This window comes from Heterodontus francisci, chromosome 12, assembly GCF_036365525.1.
Source record: "Heterodontus francisci isolate sHetFra1 chromosome 12, sHetFra1.hap1, whole genome shotgun sequence".
NCBI classification, from domain to species: domain Eukaryota; kingdom Metazoa; phylum Chordata; class Chondrichthyes; order Heterodontiformes; family Heterodontidae; genus Heterodontus; species Heterodontus francisci.
In genome coordinates this window covers 90,566,257-90,584,815 of record NC_090382.1, presented here as the reverse complement: position 1 = coordinate 90,584,815, position 18,559 = coordinate 90,566,257, and the positions used below count along the sequence as shown (strand labels likewise).

Here is an 18,559-nt window from a genome sequence, read left to right as displayed (position 1 = left end):
AATCTACTTCTAATTGCAAACTCGGAAAATCATTTCTTTACTCAACACCCCACTGATTTCTCAATCATCTGAGATGGAAACTTCCTTCCATGAAACTACAACTCCCAGAGCCTCCTGCGGCGCTGGAAGAAACCATTATATTAGGTGACTTCTTTCAAACTCAACTCGTGTAAAAAAAACGAGCGTTGCTATACCGGCAATCAATGGTAATGTTTGTAACTCGACCGGAGCAGTCAAGGCGCTTTGTGCTTAGGGTTCATGTACCGGTTGTAAAGGCAGTGTTTAGACTATGATTTCCTACCCCGCCCCCTCTCTCTTGGGGGAATGGTGTGTGCTGAGGTAGGGGAGGGGGTTCAGTGTTGACCGAGCTGGGAAGGCGGTAGCCGGCGGAGATACACAGTCTGAGTTCGCATTATTGCTCATTTACTGAACGCAATGGAGGCGAGTGAAACAGAGCAGCGGCCTGTAAGTAATGTGGGATTTGGATTTAGTATCGGATTGTTTGATTTGAACCTGTTGAAGCAGTTCATTTTATTTGGGGGGTGGGGGAGAGGGTGTCCAATTGCTGGGGGTTTGGCTGCTTGTGATGAAGCTGTCACTGAGCGGTCGCCCTTTGTTGTGTCTCCTGGACCTAAGCCCCGCGGATACATTGTTGCACAATAAGAGTGCAGTGGATACAGTTTGTTCCATTGCCTTGTTCATTCTTAATAAAGCAACATTTTTTAATTTTTAAGATTAATTCACCAGATTTAAAAAAAAATAAAGTCCTTGACAATCTGGCCTCTTTTACTAGCTCCCCCCAATTTCTACAAAAGTCACTGGGTGAATTGACTTCAAATTCATGTGCACTCAAATCCAGGGCTGCACACGGCGTTACTGGAGTCTCAGTGACAGCCGGGTGTTCCTGGGCTTTTGACATGTAACGAATTGAAGAATGCTGCGTATTTCCCATCTCAGCAGGTGTTCGCTTACGATTCTCTCATTCAGAGGTTGATCGTTTCAGTCGAGGTTTGTAATTCTGCAGTAAACGAGTGTTGGTTTTCTCAAGACTCAACATTTCTGCAGGGAGCTATTTTCTCCACTTCAGCTGTAATTTAAATCTCTATCTTGTATCAGTCTATCACTGACACAAACAATTCCACTTGTTTTGTGTTTTTGGGTCCAGCACTCGACTTTAAAACTTTCTCCAGTAAAACAAAATCCATACTTGGAAGGATCAGGAGGCTGAAGCTGCTATTTGCGAGGTGCACCCTGAACGGATGCAGTAACCATTCAAAAATCGAGCTCAACCGTGCTTCGTAATATTCCCGCCTGATTAAATCACAATATAATTTACTGCTGTTGGTAATAAATAATTGTGATGGCGCTCCTTTGATCTCCTCGATCCCATAGCCCCTCTGTGCTGCGTCTGAGACGGACCTGATTTGAGAATAATCGAAGGAGACTTCTTGCATTTATATAGTGCCTTTAATATAGTAAAATGTATCAAGGCGCTTTGTCAAATAAAATTTGACACCCAGCCACACGAGCCATTAGGACAGATAACCAAAATCTTGAGTAAGGAGGTCGGTTTTAAGGAGGGAGTTCCAGAGCTTCAGGCCCAAGCAGCTGAAGGCAGAACCGCCAATGGTAGAGTGATTCAAGTCTGGGATCATGCCTATGCTGAAAGGATGTGCTGGATTCTAAAGCATTGGGACATGTACCGACCTCATTACGAAACCTGATACTGAGGGAATCAATGTGAATGTAATGAATTCACAACTATGCTCCACGCTACCTTATCTAGCTTTCCCATTGCCATGGTATCCATCAAAATGAGGAGCTACAATCTTGCTTTTTAAAAAATGAGTTAGTCCTATTTCTATCTGGATTAATGGCTATCCGTTCATATCTGGGATAACTTGGTCCTGCTCTCCCATCACGCTTATTCTTGCTGAGTTAAATTCCTGACCCTTGAACATGTTAAATTTAAAACCCCTCCATGGGCTCACCCTACTCCGTCTCTGCAGTTTCCTCTGGCCCTATGTAATCTCTCATCTCATCTCTCCTCGCCCCAGAAAGCTCTCTTTTCTCAGATGTTGTCCTTTTCCAAATCCGGCCTATTGTCCATCCCCCCACATCCTTCACTCCACCCTTGGCAGCCATGCCATTCAGCTGCCTAGGCCCTAAGCTCTAATTTCCTCCCTAAATCTCTCTACTATTCTATCCTTCTTTAGCATACTCCTTAAAACCTACATCTTTGACCAAGCTTTTGGTCACCTGTCCTGCTTTGATTTGTTGTCAAATTTTGTCAAATTATGCCCCTGTGAAGCACTATATGGACACTTTATTACATTAAAGGCAAGTTGTTATTTTTGTGCAGCCCCTCCAGCAGAGCTTCTAGTCATCTGAATCATACGGTCTGGAATTCCTTTCCAAAACCTGCCGCCCTCCGTCTCCTTTTAAAACCTCATTGATTTTCTTGTAACCCCTTGTAACCTCGCTCTTCCTAGCTGGGTATGTGTTTTCTTTATCTGTAAAGTGGCTTGGGGCATTCTTTACATGGAAAGTGCTTTAAAGAATGCAATATCTGTTAAGCAGCAGCCTGAGGGATTCAAAGTACAGTTAGAGTAACACTTTGATACACACTCAAAACCACTTTCTATTGTAGCAATGCAAAATGGCTGTAACTCAAATTACTGAACATATTGGAGCCCTGAGATATGAGATGCTCCTCAAGGAGACTGGTTTGAATCTAAAAATAGTGTAGCACAATTTCAGCTTCAGAAAGATTAAAACAATATTACATAGCTGGGAGTGTTGGCTGGTATGTAAACTGATGCATACTTGGGAGTTAATGACTGGATCTTATTGCCATTGAGGACGTGCAGGGTTGTGCATCAAATTAATTCCAGGAAAAGGACAGCTGTGTGGAAAGGTTAAGGGAATGTGTTGCTTTCTTCAAAAACTTCATTTAGATTACCCAAAAGTTTCCTATTTTTCTCAAAGTTTTGAACGGGATTGACAAATGATTCAGGCAAACTGTTCACTGAGGCCTTCAAATACTTGGGGACAGCAATTTTAAAAATTAGGCTGGCTAAGTTATGCTGAGACATTAGGAGAAGAAAAGTTCCACATTTGATTCTTAGCCTGTCAGCAAGCTAACTAGGAGCAAGGTTAGAGACACTACAGTTGGTGTCAATGTCCTGTGTTGGGGAGGAACTGATCTCTTCTCATCACTAATCGAGGGACCTCTGCACGTAATGTTTGCCAGATAAGGACAGATTGAGCTTGGTTGTCTTAGTCATTCTACCCTCAGTTGAGGCCCAAACCTGAAGAATGGCTATTTGAGAGAGGTCCCAAAGGCTGCACAGTGCCCATGGAACCATACGCCAACAGAGTTTTCATTCACAAGCGAAGAAGACGAGCAAAGAAACAACACCTGATCCCTCCAAAAAAGTGGGAATTCTGGGGTCAAAATGGAAATGGGGCAGACCTGTTTTATGCAAAAGGTAATAAACTTATTGGAATCAATTGCCAAAGATGACTATTTGAAATGTATAGTACAAGAAGTATTTTTGGGAGATTGAGGAATATGTGAGGAGGAGGTAGGTATGGTTTGGATGTGTTTAAAGCTGCTTGATATTGGTGTGAGTGATACATTTGTGCTGCCGGTCTTGTGAAACCAACAGTAACCCCAGTGTAAACCTGCTGGATTCAAGGCCAGTGTCCAAGCAGATCTGTTTTTTACTGGGACCTCTTATTTTCCTCCATTAGCAAGTTTACTTTGGGAATGTGTACACTTTGTGAACCAGTAGTGCAAACACCCCCTCCCTCAATGTAAAAGAAGGTAAAAAGAGACAATTCTGCATCCTTTCTAATTTGTCAACAAGTAGAATTGGCATATCTGGCTTGACATCATGCCCAGAGGTAGTGGATGAAGGAAGGTCTCTGCAACCAAGAAGGCCTTTTGCTGTAAGGAGTCATAAGTAAATTCTCGTCTTGATAATCAATTGGTATTATGTTTGCATGTGCCTTTGTCTTTTTTGTTTGTTCAGTCAGTTGTTTGAGCCCCTTATTCGACGATTTCTGTAGCCCCTCATAAGTTTTTTGATTTGCAGATATGCACTGCCAAGTGTGAATTACTTCAGGTGGTGAAACTGTCTAACTTAAACACTGTTTTAATTACAACCTGTTTTCTTTCAGCATGTTTCTTGAGGAATTTTGGATAGTAACACATATGATTATGATTACCCCATTGCTGTACTGTGCTTGATCAATGGACAAAAAATATGACCAATCAGATCAGTGAACAAAATAAAATATTGCAATGATGCAGTAGTTGGAATGTAGCTTATTTAAGCGTTTGTAATTGAAGTATCAACATGGTCAAATCGTTGCTTGATTAACTATGCAATTGCGCATTATCCCTTCCATCACATAGTTCATGACAGCCCACAGTGCAGTATAATTTGTTGTGGAGAGATATTTATGGTCATTTGCATAGGCCAATAACCTATTGGTCATTGCATGAATCTGGGAAATCCAAATGGTAATTGTACTTCCATGTCAGTGCGCCATTTTCCCACACCCTCTTGGCCAGTCTGGACATAGCAGCAGACGCCTTTCCCATGCGCTTGTTGATTTCTGCATCGAGAGACAGGTTACTGGTGATAGTTGAGCCTAGGTAGATGAGCTCGGGAACCACTTCCAGAGCATAGTCGCCAATATTGATGGATGGAACATTTATGACGTCCTGCCCCATGATGTTCGTTTTCTTGAGGCTGATGGTTAGGCCAAATTCGTTGCAGGCAGCCGCAATCCTGTCGATGAGTCTCTGCAAACACTCCCCCGTGTGGGATGTTAATGCAGCATCGTCAGCAAAGAGGAGTTCCCTGATGAGGACTTTCTGTACTTTGGACTTCGCTCTAAGACAGGCAAGGTTGAACAACCTGCCATCTGATCTTGTGTGGAGGAAAATTCCTTCTTCTGAAGACTTGAATGCATGTGAGAGCAGCAGTGAGAAGAAGAGCCCAAACCGTGCAGGTGCGAGAACACAGCCCTGTTTCACACCACTCAGGATAGGAAAGGGTTCTGATGAGGCGTCACTATGCTGAAATGTGCCTTTCATATTGTCATGGAATGAGGTGATACTTAGTAGCTTTGGTGGACATCTGATCTTTGCTAGTAGTCTGAAGAGACCACGTCTGCTAACGAGGTCAAAGGCTTTGGTGAGGTCTACGAAAGCAACGTAGAGGGGCATCCGTTGTTTGCGGCATTTCTCCTGTAGCTGCCGAAGAGAGAACAGCATGTCAATGGTGGATCTCTCTGTTCAAAAGCCACACTGTGCCTCAGAGTAGACATGCTCAGCCAGCTTCTGGAGTCTGTTTAAAACAACTCGAGCAATTGCACTATGCTGAGCAGGGAGATTCCACGGTAGTTGTTGCAGTCACCGCGGTCACCCTTATTCTTATAGAGGGTGATAATATTGGCACTGCACATGACCTGTGGTACTGTTCCCTCATCCCAGCACAGGCAAAGCAGTTCATGGAGTGCTGAGAGTATAGCAGGCTTGGCACTCTTGATTATTTCAGGGGTAATGCCGTCCTTTCCAGGGGCTTTTCCACTGGCTAGAGAATCAATGGCATCACTGAGTTCTGATTTTGTTGGCTGTTCATCCAGCTCATCCATGACTGGCAGAGACTGGGCTGCATTGAGGGCAGTAATAGTGACATCATTTTCCCTGGAGTACAGTTCGAGGTAGTGCTCCACCCAGTGGTCCGTTTGCTTGCGTTGGTCAGTGATCGTTTCCCCTGATTTAGACTTGAGGGGGGGTGATGATTTTGATGGTTGGCCCAAAAGCTCTCTTAATGCCATCATACATTCCTCTGATGTTTCTGGTGTTGGAAGCCAGCTGTATATGACTGCATAGGTGTTGCCAGTAGTCATTTGCACAGCGCCTGGCTGCTCTTTGCGCGGTGCTTCTGGCGGAACTGACACGGAACACAAAGGTCCGAGTGTTTCAAGCCTGTGTCCTCCGTACCTTGCTCTACGGCAGCAAGGCATGGGCAACGTATGTCAGCAAAGAGCCATGTCTCAACGCATTCCATCTTCGCTGTCTCCTTAGAATCCTTGCCATCAGGTGGCAGGACCGTATCTCCAACGCAGAAGTCATCGAGGCAGCCAACATCCCCAGCATATATGCCCTACTGAGCCAGCAGCGCCTGAGATGGCTTGGCCATGTGAGCTGCTTGGAAGATTGCAGGATTCCCATCGACGCATTGTATAGCGAGCTCACCACTGGTATCAGACCCACCGGCCGTCCATGGCTCCGCTTTAAAGACGTCTGCAAACATGACATGAAGTCCTGCGACATTGACCACAAGTTGTGGGAGTCAGTTGCCAGCGATCGCCAGAGCTGGTGGACAGCTATAAAGGCGGGACTAAAGAGAGGCTAGTTGAAGAGACTTAGCAGTTGGCAGGCAAAGAGACAGAAGTGCAAGGAGAGAGCCAACTATGTAACAGCCCTGACAACCAATTATATCTGCAGTGCCTGTGGAAGAGTTTGTCGCTCTAGAATTGGCATTTATAGCAACTCCAGGCGCTGCTTCACAAACCACTGACCACCTCTAGGCGCTTACCCATTGTCTCTTGAGACAAGGAGGCCAAAGAAAAAAGAATTGTACTCATTTTCTATATTTTTAAGCCTATTTTGTAGGTATTTTTCTTTTGTTTCTTTATAGACAAAAGTAAGTTTGATAAGTCCTGTAATGATCCTTAATATTGAAGAAAATAACATACACCAAATGTTATTGTTTTAGGAAAGATGTTTCATTACCAACATGGAGACAATTGAGTATGGTATTTCTTCCTTGATTTCACCACCGGTGAGTGTCTGTATTAATCCTGGAATTGCTCCATAGAAAATATTGGGAGCTGTAACTTCAGGTGGCTGAAAGCTGCTAGATTCTGGTAAACCACACTGTAGGCTGGGAAGTCTCCATCACCAGCTGCTTGTTTGGTTTTCTGGATCCTTTCGCTCTTGGGCCCATTTGAATTTATGGCTCTTGTTTCCTCCTACGAAACACCTCATTGCTGGTCTAGCAGGGAACAATACCCAAATTAAGGCTCTCAATAGTGGTAATTAAAATTGACTTCTTAAAATTGAAATATCATATAATTTATTTTACTATAAAAGGAGTATTTTAATTTTTTGAAGTATCCTCTGCACTTTCACAAGATACTTACAGATGAGGAAGACATTTTGGCCCATCTTAGTTGTTCAGCTGGAAAGATCCTACTTTCTCTTTCCTCCCTTTACCTCTTCCATTGCTGCATCTAATTGTTAATGACTTTTCTTCCCTGTTGAGTTCACCTTCCACCAGAACTATAAATCATTCCTCAAACAAGAGGCTGGGTAGGCATTTTATTCCAAGATCTCTTGCAGTATTAGCAGCTCACTGATTTTTGTGTTTTGTCCTTTTTTTCCTTTTCCTTTGAGAAGCATCATGCTATCACTTCGATGCTGTATGGCTGATGCAGATTAACTGGAATGCCCAACTGACAAAATTGTAGGACGTGAATGAGTATTCTGTTTTCTTGTGGGATATGCCATACTGATCGGTCTCCCAAGTATTAACTTTTTAATAAGGGAGTAATATTTGGAGAAATGACTGGCTTTCTAATAATGACCCTTGCAAATAAATTTTCTTAGCATTTCAAATTTGACCTTATCTACTCCCCAGTATGTTAACTTGGCAACAACAAACTGCATCACTTTGTATGTCTGTCTCCTTTTAGCATCACCCAGTGAATCACTCTTTGTAGCTGTATAAAGAGCACATGTAGGAGCAGGAGTAGGCCATTCAGCCCATTGAGCCTGCCCTGCCATTCAATATGATCATGGCTGATACTCCAGTTCAATGCCTTTTTCCCACATTATCCTCATATTCCTTTATGTCATTTGTATTTAGAAATTTGTCAATCTCTGCTTTAAACATACTCAATGACTGAGCTGTCACAGCCCTCTGGGGTAGAGAATTCCAAAGATTCACAACCCTCTGAGTAAAGAAATTTCTCCTCATCTCTGTCCTAAGTGGCTTCCCCCTTATTTTGAAATTGTGTCCCCTGGTTCTAGAGTTCCCAACCAGGGGAAACATCTGAGCTGCATCTACCCTGTCTATCCCCTTAAATATTTTGTAAGTTTCGTTGAGATCACCTCTCATTCTTCAAAACTCCAGAGAATACAGGCCCAGTTTCTCCAATCTGTCTTCATAGGACAGTCCTGCCATCCCGGGAACAAGTCTGGTGAACCTTCGTTGCACTCCCTCTGTGGCAATAATATCCTTCGTTAGGTAAGGGCACCAAAACTGCACACAGTACTCCAAGTGTGCTCTAACCAAGGTTCTATATAATTGAAGCAAGATTTCACTACTCCTGTACTCAAATCCTCTTGTGATAAAGCTAAACATACCATTTGGCTTCCTAATTGCTTGCTGCACCTGCATGTTAGCTTTCAGTGACTTATTGACAAGGCCACCCAGGTCCCTTTGTACATCTACACTTTCTAATCTCTTACCATTTAAGAAATACTATGCACATCTGTTTCTCCTACCAAAGTGGATAACCTCACATTGTTCCCCATTATATTCCATCTGCCACGTTGTTGCTCATACTCACTAAGTCTGTCCAAATCCCCTTGAAGCTGCTTTGCATCTTCCTCACAACACACATTCCCACCTAATTTTGTGTCATCTGCGAACTTGGAAATACTACATTTGGTCCCCATATCCAAATCATTGATATATATTGTGAACAGCTGGGGCCCAAGCACTGATCCCTGCGGTACCCCACTAGTCATAGCCTGCCAATGTGAGAATGACCTGTTTATTCCTACTCTCTGCTTTCTGCCTGTTAACCAATCTTTGATCCATGCCAGTATACTGCCTCCTGTCCCATGTGCTTTAATTTTGCTAACCAACCTCCTGTGGGGGACTTTATCAAAAGCCTTCTGAAAATCCAAGTATACCATGTCCACAGACTCCTCTTTATCAATTCTGTTAGGATCATCCTCAAAAAAATCCAACAGTTTCGTTAAACATGATTTCCCATTCATAAATCCATGTTGACTATGCCCAATAAGATCATTATTATCCAAGTGTCCATTTATCACATCCTTTAGAATAGATTCTAGCATTTTCCCAATGACTGATGTAAGGCTAACAAATCTCAAATTCCCTGTTTTCTCTCTCCCTCCCTTCTTAAATAGTGGGGTGACATTTGCGACTTTCCAATCTGCAGGAACCGCTCCAGAATCTATAGAATTTTGGAAGATGATCACCAATGCATCCACTATGTCCATAGCTACCTCTTTCAACACTCTGGGATGTAGAATACCAGGTCCTGGGGACTTATCAACCTTCAGCCCCATTAATTTCTCCAATACAACCTTATTACTAATACTAATTTCCTTCAATTCCTCATTGCTCCTAATCCCTTGGATCTCTAATTCTGGGAGATTTCTTGTATCTTCCTCAGTGAAGACAGACACAAAGTACTCATTTAGCTTCTCTGCCATTTTTCTATTCCCTATTATAAATTCTCCTGACTCTACCTGTAATGGACCCACATTTGTCTTAGCCAAACGTTTCCTTTTTATGTACCTGTAGAAGCTTTTACAGTCCATTTTTATATTTTTTACTAGCTTACATTCATATTCTATTCTCCCTTTCTTTATCAATTCCTTCGTCCTCCTTTGCTGTATTCTAAAATCCTCCCAATCCTCAGGTTTACTACTATTTCTGCAACTTTATAGGCCTTTTCTTTTAATCTTATACAATCCTTAACTTCCTTTGTTATCCACGGTTGACTGCCTTTACTTTGGGGTTTTTGTGCCTTGAAGCAATGTATAGTTGCTGTAAACTATGTAATATTTCTTTAAAGACTATCCATTGCCTATGTACTGTCATACCTTTTAATGTATTTTCCCAATCCTCCTTAGTCATTTTGCTCCTCATACCTTCATAATTTCCTTTGTTCAAATGTAACACCCTGGCTTCAGATTGAACTAACTCACTTTCAAACATAATGTAAAATTCTATCATATTATGGTCACTCATCCCTAAAGATTCTTTTACAACAAGATTATTAATTAGCCCTTTCTCATTACATAAAACTAGATCTAAAATAGCCTGTTTTCTAGTTGGTTCCTCAACATGCTGCTTGAGAAAACCATCCCAAACACACTCCAGAAACTCATCCTCCACAGCATTATTGCTCATTAGATTTACCCAGTCTATATGCAAATCGACATCACCGATGATTACTGTTTTACCCATGCTACGTGCTTCTCTAATCTCCTGATTAATACCATGCCCCACACTACCATTACTGTTTGGTGGCCTATGAACAACTCCTATCAATGTTTGCTGCCCCTTGCAGTTTCTTAGGTCCACCCTAGCAGATTCCACATTTTGTTCTTCCGATCTGAGTTCATCCCTTACTAATGTACTGATCCCATCCCTTATTATCAGCGCAATACCACCTCCTTTTCCTTTTCGCCTGTCCTTCCTAAATGTTGACTATCCTTGTCTTGGCAGTCTTGGTCACCCTGTAGCCACAATTCCATTATGGCAATTTGATCATACCCATTTACTTCTATTTGGGCCTTTTAAATCATTTGCCTTGTTGCAAATGCTGCGTGCATTCAGGTAGAGTGCCCTTAACCTTGTTTTCTTGACATTCTGCATTCTAAGCCGGGTTGATGCTCGCCTTTGTTTCGCCTGCCTTCTAATGTCACTTCCTACTTTTCTACCTCCTCTCATCAGCTTTACTTCCTTCCAATTTGAGCTACCCCTCAGGTTCCCATCCCCCTCACAAGCTAGTTTAAACCCTCCCCAACAGCACTAGCAAATCTCCCTGTGAGGATATTAGTTCCGGTCCTGTTAAGTTATAGCCCGTCCATCTTGTACTGGTCCCACCTGCCGCAGTACTGGTCCCAATGCCTCAGAAATCTGATGCCTCCCTCCTACACCAATTCTCCAGCCACGTGTTCAATCAATCATTCCTCCCATTCCTATGCTCACTAGCACATGGCACTGGGAGTAATCCTGAGATTACTGCTTTCGAGGTCCTGCTTTTTAATTTCTTTCCTATCTCCCTAAAATCTGCTTTCAGGACCTCATCCCTCTTCCTGCCTCTCATTGGTACCAATGTGGACCAATATCTCTGGCTGTTCACCCACTCCCAGAAGGATGTCCTGCAGCCGCTCCGTGACATCCTTGACCCAGGCACCCGGGAAGCAATACACCATCCTGGAATCACGTTTACTGCACAGAAACGCCTGTCTGATCCCCTGACTATCGAATTCCCTATCGCTATTGCTCTTCCACTCTTCTTCCTCCCTTTTTGTGCAACTGAGCCACCCGTGGTGCCACAGACTTTGCTCTGGCTGCACTCCCCCGAGGAAGCATCACTCTCACCAGTATCTAAAATGGAAAACCGTTTAGCAAGCAAGATAGACTTGGGACTTCTGCACTGCCTGCTTGGTTCTCTTAGACTGCCTAGCGGTCACCCATTCCCTGTCTGCCTGCTTGCTCCTAACCTGCAGTGTGACCACCTCCCTAAACGTGCTATCCACGTAGTTCTCTGCCTCACGGATGCACAACACTGGCTCCAGCCACCGCTCGAGTTTCAAAACCCGGAGCTCAAGCTTCTGCAGTGGGTGAAACTTCCTGCAGATGTGTTCATCGAGGATACATGGTGTTCCCACATACCACAGGACAAAAATTCCAATTGGCCAAGCTGACCTGCCATAACGTAACTTTAAAAACTTTTATATAAACAGATAGCATTTTCAAAGTTAAAATGCATAAAACATTTCTGTGATGCAGGATGAGGGCTATATTTATTTATTTATTTAGAGATACAGCACTGAAACAGGCCCTTCAGCCCACCGAGTCTGTGCCGATCAACAACCACCCATTTATACTAATCCTACATTAATCCCATATTCCCTACCACATCCCCACCGTTCTCCAACCACCACTAGGGGCAATTTACAGTGGCCAATTTATCTATCAACCTGCAAGTCTTTGGCTGTGGGTGGAAACCGGAGCACCCGGCAGAAACCCACGTGGTCACAGGGAGAACTTGCAAACTCCGCACAGGCAGTACCCAGAACTGAACCCGGGTCGCTGGAGCTGTGAGGCTGCGGTGCTAACACTGCGCCACTGTGCTGGTTTAATAGGTTTACTGTATGTATTGAATGTTCTGATATGACTTTTGTACGTTATAAATATTTAGTAAATACAGCATTAACTTATTGCAACATCAGTGAAAACATACAGATTAAAGAATGATGGGTACCTGGAAATAATTACACAGGTAATCTGGTTCAGGTGATCATATAGTGTTATACCACATGGTGTTCCTCATCCTTCTCAACCTGTCTGCAGCCTTTGACACGGTTGACCACACCATCCTCCTCCAATGTCTGCCCATTGCCATCTAGTTGGGTGGGACTGCTCTCACCTGGTTCCAGAGAATCACTTGCAATGGCTTCTATTACTGCTCTCTCACCATTACCTCTGGTGTCCCCCAAAGATCTATCCTTGGCCCCCTTCTAGGTCTCATTTGCATGCTGCCCCTTGGCAACTTCATCCGAAAGCACAGTGTTCGTTTTCATCTGTACACTGACGGCAGCCAGTTCTACCCTAGCACCAATTCTTTCGACTCCTCCACTGTTGCTAAATTATCAGTTTGCTTTTCTGACATCCAGTACTTGATTAGGAGAAATTTCCTCCAATTAAATATTGGGAAGACTGAAGCCATTGTTTCAGTCCTCACTCCATACTTTGTTCCCTAGCTTCTGGCTTCAACCTGCTGCCTGCTCCATGTCGGAGATTAAACAGTCTGTCTGCAACCCTTGTGTCACATTTGACCCCAAGATGAGCTTCCAACCTCATATATGCACCACCACTAAAACTGCATATTTCCACCTCAGTAACACCACCCAGCTTCGCCCTTGTCTCAGCTCATCTTCCGCTGAAATCCTGATTCATGTCTTTGTTACCTCGAGACTTGACTATTCCAGTGCACTCCTGACCCGTCTTCTTCTTCTCTCCATACACTTGAGGTCATCCAAAACTCTGCTGCCCGTGTCTTAACTCACACCAAGTCCCATTCACCTATCATCCCCTATGCTCCCTGACCTACGTTGGCTCCTAGTCAAGCAACGTCTGATTTTAAAATTCTCATCCTTGTTTTCAAGTCCCACTATGTCCTCGGACCCTCCCTATCTCTAATCTCCTCTAGCCCCACAACTCTCGGTGATATCTGCGGTCCTCTAATTCTGGTCTCTTGTGCATCCCCAATTTTAATCGCTCCACCATTGGTAGCTATGCCTGCAGTTGCCTAGGCCCCCAGCTCTGTAATACCCTTCCTACACCTCTCCACCTCCCTTTCCTCCTTTAAGACATTCCTTAAAACCTACCACTATGACCAAACATTTGGTCATCTGACTTAAATCTCCTTATGTGGCTTGGTGTCATATTTTGTTTTATAATACTTCTGTGAAGCACCTTGGGACGTTTTCTTACATTAAAGGCACTATATAAATAAAATTTGTTATAGCAGCCCCATAAGCCTCAGAGGTATTTATTTCTAATACATTCTAAAGATCAATAGGGAGTGGGGGAGGGGGTGGGCGGGGGTGCAGTTTGATCACTGCTGTGTTGGAGTTCTGACTGTCAGTATTACTTGTATGATGGTGTCGACAGCGATCAACCAACTCATTAGTGGGAAGTAAGTCATTATCTGGATTTTTATTTTTGAGTCCAGTAAGGTACACACTCAGTTTCGAACCATGAATCACCTGTCTCACTCTTAATCGTGCATGTAGTGTCCAAAAGGCTTACTTAACCAAAATCTTTCTTAACTCTGGTTTTCTTAACCATGCTGATTTTCTCAAAACTCCAACTGTTAATAGATTGTCAGTTGTGGGTATTCCATTTACCAATCACAGTGCTTACATGGCTAAGTTGTATGGCAGCCATGTTGCCTGTTTACTTGCTGCACTATACACCACTAATAATTAAATTCTAAACCCAATCTGACCAATCCCAAGTGTTACAGTTTGTTTCCCCGTCTCCGGCCCCCCCTCCTTCCCGCATTAGCTGCCAGCTGCCTGGGAAGAACATTGATCATTTAGACTTTGTTCTCAATATTCACTCCCTTTGCCCTTCATGTTTATGTCTCCTAACATTATGCACTTTTATATGTAAATTAAAATGAAAAACATGTTTGATTAAGATCTCTTAAAATGTGATTGACGTATTTCCTTTTTCAAAACCACCACTGGTTTTGCTTCACTGAAGGATAGCTCCACATATGTGACTCTGTGAAACTTTATCACTTTGTTAGATGTTTTTATCCATCAACAGTTCAAGTCTTAAATAGTGTTCCAATGATCAAAGCAACATTTATCTTGAATGTGATCTGATAGGTGGTGGTGGGAATTCATGCAAACGTTTGAATCTACAGGTAAAGGAATGCAGCAAATCACAAAATTAGTTTTTTCTGGCTTATCCGATGTACTTGTTTGTGGTTAATTTGCTGAGTAAGAAGGAACTCATAGGGCTTGCAGGGAAGGCTGTAGAACCATCAAACAGCAAAACCAGTAGTTGTAAGTAATTTAGTTTGAACCACTGATCTGCTAGTGCACCAAAATGGAGGCTATTTGACATTATTGGAATGCCATGTTTCTCATGCTTCCTGTAGCTGAAAAGTTTAAATAGTTGCTTTTTAAAAACGAGATGGCTTCAACTCCCCCACCTCCCCATCCCCAATCCTTTTTTATTTGCATATTGTGCATTTTTATGAGAATTCATTTGTGTAAAAATGCATTATTTGTGAGTGGAGTGAATTGAACTGGCACTTTGTAAAAGACACGCAGTTTTGGGCTTTTGATTCTTTCTTACCTGCCTTTTTGTTTGCTCCACCCTCCATAGGAGGAACAGTCAGAGATTGTTTTATACATTTCTTGATGATATTTCCCCTCCTTGCTTTGATGGGGTATGGTTCCTCACCCAAGTAACCAATCAGAGCATCAGAAAACCACTTGGTACCACAGCCAAACCTGAATTTATCTTCTCCCAACTTACAACAGAAGTCGCTAGTTAATAATTAGGAGCAGAACGAGAGTCACTTAATCCCTTCCTAATCCAGGAGTGTTGAAACAAAGTGTCACACCTCGATTGCTGCCCTAGTTCAGTTAATCTACTTCAGAGATTTGAAATCTTCCTAATCCTGGTGGGTGAACTACTCACTGGCTAAACTTGCCATGAGGGAAGCAGTTCTCCTGACATTTTGCCTTTTACATGCAGACTCATTTTAGAGCTGGTGTGTAAGCTTGATGAGCAAAATATGCACAAGGGCACGAGTTGGCCCTAGATTATAACTACTTGATCCATTAAGCAAACGTGTTTTTGTTATTACTATTCCATTGCTTAATATATCAGCCTTCGTACTGACTGGTATTAATTTTGATGGTCTTTCTCTATGTTTACACTGCAAACAACATTTCTGTAATAATGAGAGGCTGGAGAAGAGATGACATTACTGCTTCCAACAGGTAGAAAGCTGTTAATTGATTTTCTTATTCAAAGTTTTAAAAACAGTTATTGTAATCCCCTAGTATAGGTAGGTGGTAGGGGAATTGAGGGAAGGTGGGGATGGGGTAGGAATATGGGATTAATGTAGGATTAGTATAATGGGTGGTTGATGGTCGGCACAGACTCGGTGGGTAGAAGGGCCTGTTTCAGTGCTGTATCTCTAAATAAATTTTTAAAAAATCTTTTGGGTAATGCCTGAATTGACACTTATAAGAAGATAAGAAACGGGAGCAGGGGTACACAATTCAGTGCTTCAATCCTGCTCCACCATTCAATAAGATCATGGCTGATCTTCTATCTCAACTCCACTTTCCTGCCCTATCCCCACACCCCTTGGTTCCCTTAGTATCCCAAAACCTATTGACTTCTGTCTTGAATATACTCAACGACTAAGCATCCACAGCCCACTGGGATAAAGTGAAAAAAATTCTCCTTGTCTCAGTTCTAAATGGCCGACCACTAATTCTAGACTCCCCATCCAGAGGAAACATCCTCCCAACATCTCTTATCCTGTCAAGCCCCTTAAGAATTTTTATGCCTCGAGGAGATCACCTCGCATTCTTCCAAACTCTGGAATATAGGCCTAGTCTACTCAATCTCTCCTCATAGGTCAATCCTCTTATCCCAGGAATCAGTCCAGTGAACCTTTGTTACAGTCCCTCTAAGGCAAGTATATCCTTCCTTGGGCAAGGGAACCAAAACTGTGCACAGTACTCCAGGTGTGTTCTCACCAAGGCCCTATATAATTGCAGTAAGATGTTTTTACTCTTATTTTCCAATCCCCTTTCATCAAGGCTGATAGACTGTTTGTTTTCGTAATTGTTAGCTGTTACTGCATGTTAACGTTCTGTGATTTGTATACAAGGACACCAACATTTTTCAATCTCTCAACTTTTTAAAAAACATTTGTTTTTCTATTTTTCCTATCAAAGTGGATAACTTCACATTTCTTCACATTATATTCCATTCGCCACATTCTTGGCCACTCATTTAACCTGTCAGTATATCTTTGGAGCCTCCTTGTGTCCACCACACAGTTTACTTTCCCACCTAACTTTGTATTATCAGCAAACTTGGATACATTAAACTCTGCCCCCCTCATCAAAGTCATAATATTGATGGTAAATAGCTGAGGCCCAAGCGCCGATCCTTGTCGTACACCACTAGTTACACCTGCCAATCCGAAAATGACTCTCTGTTTTCTGCTCGTTAACCAATCCTCAATCCATGATAATATAGTACCCTCAATCCTATGAGCTCTAATCTTGTGTGGCACCTTATTCAATGCTTTTTGCAAATCCAAGTATAATACATCTACTGGTTCCCTTTATCTACCCTGCTAGTTACAATTCCCAAAAAATGTAACTGTAACTGATTTGTCAAGCATGATTTTCCTTCTATAAATCCATGTTGAATCTCCCCAACCAAGTTATGATTTTCTAAGTGCCCTGTTACATGTCCCTAATATGTTGTTGTACAACACAGCTGAATATTACTTAAGCTTACTTTTGATGGGGTTTGTTTATCAAGGGAGTTTTGGGACCCATTTTCCAATTGTGTTCACAGCTCAGGTGCAGTGTAGGTCAGAGGTTGAGTCAAGTTCTTTCTATTCTGCTCCAAGAATGTGCCTAGTCAGTAGTAGCAGGAGTTGTTATGCTTGTGGAGACCTGGAAATTAATCTTTTCTGATGATTTCCACTAACATTAATCATGAGGACAAAACCTGGTCATTTCATATTGCTTGTACCCCAAGATTAGATGACCAAGACCCAGCACCACTCAAGTTTTTAAACCGTCCATCTACCTACATTCTGAATCATCTTTCCAACCATCTTCCTCTTTATCCTGTGCTTCAGTTTTAAAAAAAAAAGCTGAGTTAAACTCTGGTATACTTAAATGAACTTGTAATATTCAAGATCACGGATTTATTTTTATGTAAATTTGTACATAAATGTATAATTTGAGCCAGAAACTATCACTTACATTTATATATATTCTTAAAGATGCAATTTGATCGGCTATAATAGATTTTATGTTATTTAACATGAAACAGCATATCCTCCAATTTGTCATAAACAATGACAGAGAAAATTTATATTTGTAAAGGTTTTATGTATGCATGCACTTTCTGCTTGTCAAATATAACACATGGCTAAAAGCATGACATGCAAGGTTCATGCCTACATCATCCAACAATCACAGTTGATTAGAAGGTACCGTACCAATCAAATTTTTTTCATAATTTTAAAAAATGGATAACTGTGTTCTAATGGAAAAGCTACTAAGGACTTAAGGAAATGACCATCTCACCGATCAGTCAGGAAAATAATGAATAAATGAAAAGAGTTGAACCATTCAAATTATCAAAATATATTTTCTAAAATGCTTTTATTTGCCTTCTGTTTCCCACCCCCTCCTCCCCTTTAGCCAGTTCTACACTGGTTAAAGCATACAGTTTTTTAAAAAAAAATCACCTGACCCATAAAACTATCTGAAAAGTGTGTCTAATAAATTTTGTTCAAGGCCTGATCTCTGTCAGAGGCTTGTCCCTCTAATTTGGCTCCGAGGTTTCCGCCAGTCTTGTATTTTGTGGCCCTCACAAAAATAAGAGTTTTCCTGTTCTTTCCCTCCCAGAACCCTGGCAGGCTGCTGTTTTCACCCTGCCCACATCACTCCCTGCCTGGTCCAGCTCTGCCCATATAGACCTGCCTTATTCTTGGCCCAGTGTGCTTTGCCCGCGACATTGTGACTCTGACACATTCCTGATTTGTCAGGCTCACTCTCGCTTTTGCTGGTTATTTTACCTGACAGGTGACCTGTTTTGCCTTTTCAGAAACCATTCTTGCTTGAAGTTGATGTTCGGTGTTATGCATTATTCATATTCATGTACATGAATATGTTTATGTTCGA

At 42.3% G+C, this 18,559-nt stretch overlaps 1 protein-coding gene across 2 annotated transcripts in view; it reads left to right on the top strand.

The window, feature by feature from the left end:
• Positions 1-313: 313 nt before the first annotated feature.
• LOC137375986 (septin-8-A-like) overlaps positions 314-18,559 on the top strand; it is an 84,316-nt gene continuing 66,070 nt past the window's right edge. Inside the window, exon 1 of one of the 2 annotated variants that reach the window (XM_068043832.1) lies at positions 314-465. In XM_068043832.1, the coding sequence (XP_067899933.1) occupies positions 436-465 (30 nt within the window). In that variant the 5' untranslated portion in view covers positions 314-435. Of the gene's footprint in view, positions 466-990; positions 1,009-18,559 lie in introns of those variants that run through there. The other variant, XM_068043834.1, reaches the window with a different exon arrangement.